Below are 8583 nucleotides of genomic sequence, written 5' to 3'. Positions count from 1 at the left end.
CTGGGACTGCAAGGCCCCCATCATATGTGTTTTTTTTCATTATTTCCCTGGATATCCTTGATCTTTTGTTCTTCCAAATGAACTTTGTTATGGTTTTTTCTAAATCAGTGAAGAAGTATTTTGGTAGTTCAATGGGTATGGCACTAAATAGATAAATAAGTTTGGGTAGGATGGTCATTTTTATTATATTGGCTCGTCCTATCCATGAGCAGTTAATGTTTTTCCAATTGTTCAAGTCTAGTTTTAGTTGTGTGGCGAGTGTTTTGTAGTTGTGTTCATATAGTTCCTGTGTTTGTTTTGGGAGGTAGATTCCTAGGTATTTTATTTTGTCTAAGGTGATTTTGAATGGGATTTCTCTTTCTAGTTCTTGCTGCTGAGCTGTGTTGGAGATATATAGAAAAGCTGATGATTTATGTGGGTTTATTTTGTATCCTGCAACTTTGCTAAAGTTGTTGATTATTTCAATTAGCTTTTTGGTTGAATCTCTAGGATTCTTTAAGTAGACCATCATGTCATCCGCAAAGAGTGATAACTTGGTCTCCTCCTTGCCTATTCTGATACCTTCAATTTCTTTATCTTCTCTAATTGCTACTGCTAGTGTTTCTAGTACAATGTCAAATAGTAGAGGTGATAATGGGCATCCTTGTTTCACTCCTGATCTTATTGGGAATGCATCTAGTTTATCCCCATTGCAGATGATATTAGCTGTTGGTTTTAGATATATACTGTTTATTATTTTTAGGAATGACCCTTCTATTCCTATGCTTTCTAGTGTTTTTAATAGGAATGGGTGTTGTATTTTATCAAAGGCTTTTTCTGCATCTATTGAGATAATCATGTGGTTCTTGCTAGTTTGCTTGTTGATGTGGTCAATTATGTGGATGGTTTTCCTAATGTTGAACCAGCCCTGCATCCCTGGTATGAATCCTACTTGATCATGGTGAATGATCCTTCTGATCACTTGCTGGAGTCTTTTTGCTAGTATCCTATTTAAAATTTTTGCATCTATATTCATTAGGGAGATTGGTCTATAGTTTTCTTTCTCTGTTTTTGACCTGCCTGGTTTTGGAATCAGTACCATGTTTGTGTCGTAAAAGGAGTTTGGTAGAACTCCCTCTTTGCTTATTATGTCAAATAGTTTGTATAGTATTGGGGTTAACTGTTCTCTGAATGTTTGATAGAATTCACAGGTGAATCCATCAGGCCCTGGGGATTTTTTCTTAGGAAGTTCTTTGATGGCTTGATGGATTTCAATTTCTGATATGGGATTATTTAAGAATTCTATTTCCTCTTCTGTTAGTCTAGGCAGTTTGTATTTTTGTATATATTCATCCATTTCTCCTAAATTAGTGTATTTATTGCCATATAATTGGGCAAAGTAATTTCTAATGATTGCCTTAATTTCCTCCTCATTGGAGGTGCTGTCCCCCTTTTCATCTTTAATGCTGTGAATTTGCTTTTCTTCCTTCCTTTTTTTAATTAGATTGACCAGTACTTTGTCTATTTTGTTTGTTTTTTCAAAGTACCAGCTTCTTGTCTTATTTATTAAATCAATAGTTCTATCACTTTCGATTTTATTAATTTCTCCCTTAATTTTTAGGATTTCTAATTTGGTTTTCTGCTGGGGGTTTTTAATTTGATCGCTTTAGAGTTTTTTCAATTGCATTTCCAATTGATTGATCTCTGCTCTCCCTTGTTTGTTAATATGAGCTTTCAGGGATATGAATTGGCCTCTGATTACCGCTTTGGCTGCATCCCAAAAGGTTTGAAAGGATGTTTCGCCATTGTCATTTTCCTTGATGAAATTATTAATTGTTTCTATGATTTCTTCTTTAGCTAAACGGTTTTGGAGTATCATATTGTTTAATTTCCAATTGGTTTTAGATTTGGTTTTCCGTGTACCATTACTAATCATTATTTTTATTGCCTTGTGATCTGAGAAGGCTGCATTCATTATTTCTGCTTTTTTGCATTTGTGTGCTATGTTTCTGTGACCTAATGTATGGTCAATTTTTGTGAATGTGCCATGTGGTGCTGAGAAGAAGGTGTATTCCTTTTTATCCCTATTTATTTTTCTCCATATGTCTATTAATTCTAATTTTTCTAAGATTTCATTCACTTCTTTTACCTCTTTCTTATTTATTTTTTGATTTGATTTATCTAAATTTGATAATGGTTGGTTTAAGTCTCCCACTAGTATGGTTTTATTGTCTATTTCTTCCTTCAATTCTCCTAGTTTCTCCATTAGAAATTTGGGTGCTATATTATTTGATGCATACATGTTGATTAATGATATTTCCTCATTGTCTAGAGTCCCTTTTAACAAAATATAATTACCTTCCCTATCCCTTTTGATCAGGTCTATTTTTGCATTGGCTTTATCAGATATCATGATTACCACTCCTGCCTTCTTTCTATCAGTTGAGGCCCAGAAGGTCTTACTCCATCCTTTAATTCTGACCTTGTGGGTGTCAACCCGCCTCATGTGTGTTTCTTGAAGACAACATATGGTAGGGTTTTGGATTCTAATCCATTCTGCTATTCGTCTACGTTTTATGGGTGAGTTCATCCCATTCACGTTCAAAGTTATGATTGTCATTTGTGGACTCCCTGGCATTTTGATTGCCTTCCCTAATTCTAACCTTTTCTTCTTCGGCTCTACCTTTTAGTCCAGTGATTTACTTTGAATCAGTCCCCCTTGTCCCCTCCCTTGATGTTTCCCTTTTTAGTCCCTCCCTTTTTGTTCCCTCCCCCTCCCCCCTCTCTTTCCTCCCTTTTTGTTCTCCCTCTCCCCCTCCCCCCCTTGGTTTTCCCTTCTCCTTACCCTTGTTGGGTAAGATAGAATTCAAGATCCCAATGGATCTGGATGTTTTTCCCTCTCAGAGTTGATTTCCCTGAGATTGAGGTTTAAGTAAACCCCCCCCTCTCTTCCTCTCCTTCTTATAGGAGTTTTCTTCCCCTCCCCTTCCCCTGTGAATCTTTGTGTGAGAACCATTATTCTATTTGGTCTTTCTTTACCCCCTATTTATACATTACATTTTCCCCACATATTAGTATACATAGGTTGATATAAATGTAGTCCTTATAGAAGAGAGTTTGAGTAAAAGAAGATAACATTTTTCCCCTTTCCTTAATATTTACCTTTTCAGGTATTCCTTGCTCTTTGATTTTCGGTATCAAACTTTCCACAGAGCTCCGGTCTTTTCTTTGCAAAAAGTTGGAAGTCTTCTATTTTGTTGAATGCCCATACTTTCCCTTGGAAGTATATAGTCAGTTTTGCTGGGTAGCTGATTCTTGGTTGGAGACCCAGCTCTCTTGCCTTTCTGAAGATCATGTTCCATGCCTTACGATCATTCAGCGTAGAACTTGCAAGGTCTTGTGTGACCCTGATTGGCATTCCTTTATATCTAAATTGTCTTTTTCTGGCTTCCTGTAGGATTTTTTCTTTTGTTTGATAGCTTTGGAATTTGGCAATTACATTCCTGGGAGTTGTCTTTTGGGGGTTTAGTGTAGAAGGTGTTCTGTGAGCTCTGTCAGTGGCTGTATTGCCCCCTTGTTCTAGAATCTCTGGGCAATTTTCTTTGATTATATCTTGTATCACCATGTCCAGTTTGGTGTTTATTTCTGGCTTTTCTGGGAGTCCAATTATTCTTAAATTTTCTCTTCTCCCCCTGTTTTCCAGATCTATCACCTTGTCGGTGAGATATTTTATGTTCTCTTCTAATTTCTTGGTGTTTTGGCTTTGCTTTATTAGTTCTTGCTTTAAAGCCTGGTTTTCTTTTACAGTTTGGTCAAACTGGTTTTGTAGATGCGTGAATTTCTTTTGCATCATTTCCCACTTTTCCTCCCAGAGGGCTTCCATCTTTTTGGTCCTTTCTGATTCAAATTCTTCATGTGTTTGTGGAGAGTTTCTATTTCCTTTGGAAGATTTTGGAGAATTTTCTTGTATATCTTCTTCTATCTGCTCTGTATTTTGTATTTTGGCTCCATAGAATGTGTCCAGAGTCGCCCCTTTCTTCTTATTTTTCTTGGTATTTTGGGGCTTCTGTGCTTCTGTGGAGTTTGTCATCTCTGAACGTGGAGGATTGGCTTTTCTTGTCTTTGTCTGGTGATCAGAGGCTTTAGTCCTGGGCAGATGTTGGTTCTATGAGCGTTCCCTGGGTTAAACTGAATATGCCTCACTGGAACTGGAATGGAAGGGTCGGACCACGAGGCCACACTCTCCCCCTGGCTCGATTTCCGGAAGTTGCCTTCAGAATCGCTGGCCGTGAGGCTGTTTCGTCGGCCTGCGGGGGGATGGGCTGCCGCTTCCCCAAGCTCCGAGAGCACAGACTTTCACTGAGACTTGGATAGCAGGATCCAGCCCGTGAGGCTGTCTTGCCCGCCCTGAGGGTTGCTGTTGTTTTGACCAGCCCTCTGCAGCGGAGGCCCCAGGCAGTAACTTTCACCCGGACTGGGACTTGGGTAGAAGACCCTGAGGGTTGTTGTTCCTCAGACCCTGCTCTCTGAGCCCGGTGCGGCTGCCGCTTCCGGGAGCCTTGGACTCTGCGCTCCTACCCCTGAGGTCCGAGGGATCTCGGGTTCTGGCTTTTAAGGGGAGCCGCACCTTTTGAACCGGGTCCAGGTCCAGGAGGAGGGTTCCCAGGGTCTGTGCTGTTGATCGTTTTGAATTTCGGCGCCTTAGGAGCTTCTAGTTTGAGATCGGTCGGGAAGGGTTTTCCGGAGATCAGAACTTCAGCTTTCTCTAAGCCGCCATCTTAACCGGAAGTCTCAGGTACCACTTCTGAGGATGCCTTTTGTCACATGTTGCTAGCATTCCGTCCATCCTTCTTCCCAGAAATTTCTCTGTGTATTGATGTCTGTTGTTCTCCCGTCTTCCCCCACTTCTCACCTCCTCCAGCAGATTGTGAGCTCCTCAAAGGTGGCAATTCTTTCATCTTTGTCTTTGTATCTCCAGTGCCTAGCATAAGCCTTCAGGACTGGATTGACCTGATTTGAACTGACCAGCCCTAGACTGACACCGTGATCCTTTGGTTCTAGATCTCCGTGGGAAAACTGACCACATGATGTCAACACTTCTGTGGAAAGCTCACTTGGAGAGAGCTAATGCCTCCATTACAGACCTGAAGGGCCAAAATGGTGAGTTGCCTCCCATAGCCACCCTTTCCACTGATTCCCATCCCCATTCCAGGCCTCCATCCCTCATCCTCACGCAGGGAGGTCTGCCAGATCTCTGTTCTCCTGGCTTCCTGACTATCCCTCATTCTGGTCAGCTGGCTCCTCCTTCCTGCCCCACCAAGCGTCCTCTCTCTGCCTGGTCAGAAGTTCAGGGGCCTCTGATGAGGCCCTGAGAGAACAGCTGTGATTTCTCTGCACCAAAACTGGCCAATCACCCATTCTTGTCTCACTCTTACTCCTTTTTTGTTCCCAAGAAATCCTAGTGCAGAAACTATCAGAAAGGTATACTGTCTACAAGGGAAATCTCTACTACTTTTCCTGTATGGAAAAGTCCTGGACTGAGGCTGAGCGGTTCTGTGTGTCCAGTGGCTCCCATCTGACATCAGTGACCTCGATGGAAGAGCAGGTCAGTTGTGTCCATGAGAAAGCCACTTCACCCTTTTGCCAACCAAGTCTTATATTTATTACTACTAACAATAGTTACCATTTGTAAAGTCTAGAAAGCAATTTCCATGGTTTCTCATTTTATCCTCTCAATGTCCCTGGGAGGCTGATGTTATGATTATCCCCATTTTACAGAAGAAACAGTAAGCATCTTGCCCAGGATTATACAACTAGTTCATTTCTGAGGTAGGATTTGAACTCAGATCTTCCTGATCTGAGGTCAAAGACACAATCTCACATACAGTTGATCAAAACACAGGATTTATTCATAATCACTCAGAGGGGCAAATTGTCCAGGAGAATTATCCTCTATCTTGTTTGGACCACCTATAGGGTGCTGCATTCCATTCTGGTCACCTCAGTTTAAAAAGGTAATAATCTAGGAAGGTGAGGAACTTGGAGACCTTGACATATAAGAATCTGATGGTGGAAGAAGAAATGTTGAACCTGGAGAAGATTCAGTGTGGCAGAGGCTTCTCTAAGTATTTGAAGAGGATGGGGAGGGTTAGCCTCATTCTGCACAGCACTAGAGGGACGTAAGAGTCATGTAGAAAAGTTCCAAATAGAAAAATCCAGGTTTACTCTAGGAGAAACTTCCTAACAATGTCTCCCACTGGAACAAGCTGCCTTGGGAGGAGGAGAGTTTAGATTACTCCACCCTACTTAGTCTAACAAAAACAGGAATTTCTACACCCATACTTAAGGATTAAGTATTTAGAAGGATGGCCTATGACAGACATGTGCTAGCAAATGACAAATCAGAAACAGCTGACAGACCGCTGGGCTCTCCTAAGTCAAGCTTAAGCTACCATTGGTACAGGTGAGATTCAGGAAAGTGATGGGATCAGAGACTGGCAGACCATTTGTCTGGGATGGATAGATTTTCAGGATTGGGTTGGGCTGCATGAGGTCCCTTCCCTCTCTCCAATTGATTCTGTAAATCACTGGACCAAGAATATGGAGGATGCTCAAACTCAGTCAGTTCCTCCAGACAGATAAGAATAAACAGAGAGGCAGTGGAATCTCCCCATGCCATCCACTTAATGTCTCAGTTTCACATCCTCTCTCTTCTCAAACCCTTGTCAGCCTGCCCTCCAGCTTTACCACCCAACTGCCCTGCTCTCTCCAAGGGAACCAAAGATCTCCTCATTGCTAAATTTGATGACTTTTCCTCGATCCTCAACTTTATTTACCCCTCTAGAGTTTTTGACACTCAACTACCTCTTCTTCCTGCATACACTGACCCTGGCTCTCCCTTTATATGTCTGACTGCTCCCTCACTGTCTCCTTTGCTGGATTATCCACCTCCTAAGCCCAGAGGTCCTCCAAAAATCCATCGTGGATCCCCATATCTCTCAACGTTCTTTCTCAGGGACTCATCAGTTCTCGTGGTCTTAATTATTGTCACTCTGCATAGGATCCCCAAATCTATGAATCTAATCATAAACTCCTCAGCCCTGCATCACCAACTACCTACTGGACATCTTGAACTAGATGTCCCCAAACATCTCAAATCCAATACGTTCAAAAGAGACCCCTCCCAAAGCACTGCCCCTCTTCACTTTCTCATTTCTGTCTAGTTGGCCAAGTTCAGAAACGTAAGGCTTATTTTGTGGTTTCCATTCACGCTCTCTCCGAGGGAGAGGAATGACATGATTCACCTTCAGTATGGTGAGCGTCATGGTTCTTCCCTGTATTCATCAAATAGTTAATGTTTTTCAAAGTTGATTTTCTCTATAATGGGGTCATCATTGCATATAGATGGCTCTTCTAGTTCTCATGTCACTTGGCATCAGTTCCCAGAAGTCTTCCATTTCCTCGGAAGCTGTCTGTTTCGTCATTTCTCATGGAAAAATAATATATTTCATTCATATACAACTCTTTGTTTAGCCAGTCCCCAATACATGGACACCCTCTTGGTTTCTAATTTGGAGCTTCTACAAAAAGAGATGTGCTAGGCAGAGAGATTCCATATGGCAGGACTGAGAAAAAATGATTTTCGAAGACTCAGAGAGAGGAAATGTTGCGTACTACGTGAAGAACAAAAGAAAAACCAAATAGTTGGGCCAGAAATCCATGAAGGAAGTAACAGATAATACAGCTGAAAAGGGAAGCTGGAGTCAGGGGACAAAAGCCTTAAACACCACAGAGGGGATCCTAGAGTCATAGATTTAGAGATGGAAGGAGCCTCCGGGTCATTCTAGACGAATCCCTCATTTTAAAGATGAGGAAATTGAGTAAAATAAGGGGCTTGCTTGAAGCTACAGGGTCTGTGTATGATCCTAGAAGTCCATGAGAGAGGCATTGAAGCTTATTGACCAGGGAAGTGGTTTGGTCAGACACCTGAGCTTAAAAACATACACACATGGAGAGAGAGAGGACACTCCTGAGCATCCCAGCCACCAGTGGATGCCCAAACATCCCCCGATGCCTCCTTGTTAAAAGCGCTCTCTTCTCGCTCTCTAGGAATTTCTTTATAAGAAAGGGAATGGTGTCTGGTACTGGAATGGCCTGAATAGAAGGGGAGATCAAAGGACGTTCCACTGGACAGATGGGACCGTGTTTGATGAAGACCAGACCCAAGAGTGAGTCCAGCCTGGCCCATCTCCCCTGGGCCGTCCATCTGCCAAAGCCCTGTGGAGACTCTGGGAGTTGGGCCTAGGGGAAGTTCAGACTAATGGCCAAGGCAGAGGCAGGAACTCTATGTTTGCCCTGCTGCTGTTTGTCTGCTTTCTGGGGACATGTATGTTCTGTCGGCACCACACGTGGGTGAGCCTCCCCTGGAGTTTGGTCTCAAGAAACACACTGGGGTGAAAATAAGACGCAAGTCCTAAGTCTGATGGAATTCTCTGACTGCTTAGAGGGGCCCCAGCAAGGCTGAAGGCGGGTGGAAACACAGAGCTACTTAGGATGTCTCTGGAAGAATTTAGAGGACTAGAGACAGAATGTCCCTGAGGCCTC

At 42.4% G+C, this 8583-nt stretch overlaps 1 protein-coding gene across 2 annotated transcripts in view; it reads left to right on the top strand.

The window, feature by feature from the left end:
- Nucleotides 1–4795: 4795 nt before the first annotated feature.
- The window catches only part of LOC130456827 (C-type lectin domain family 4 member K-like), a 6270-nt gene continuing 2482 nt past the window's right edge, over nucleotides 4796–8583 (top strand). Inside the window, exons 1-3 of one of the 2 annotated variants that reach the window (XM_056814093.1) lie at nucleotides 4796–5139; nucleotides 5433–5584; nucleotides 8089–8207. In XM_056814093.1, coding sequence (XP_056670071.1) covers nucleotides 5064–5139; nucleotides 5433–5584; nucleotides 8089–8207 — 347 coding nt within the window. In that variant the 5' untranslated portion in view covers nucleotides 4796–5063. Of the gene's footprint in view, nucleotides 5140–5432; nucleotides 5585–8088 lie in introns of both variants that reach the window. The other variant, XM_056814095.1, reaches the window with a different exon arrangement.

Source organism: Monodelphis domestica, chromosome 1 (genome assembly GCF_027887165.1).
Source record: "Monodelphis domestica isolate mMonDom1 chromosome 1, mMonDom1.pri, whole genome shotgun sequence".
Taxonomy (NCBI): domain Eukaryota; kingdom Metazoa; phylum Chordata; class Mammalia; order Didelphimorphia; family Didelphidae; genus Monodelphis; species Monodelphis domestica.
This window is presented reverse-complemented; position numbering and strand designations above follow the sequence as displayed.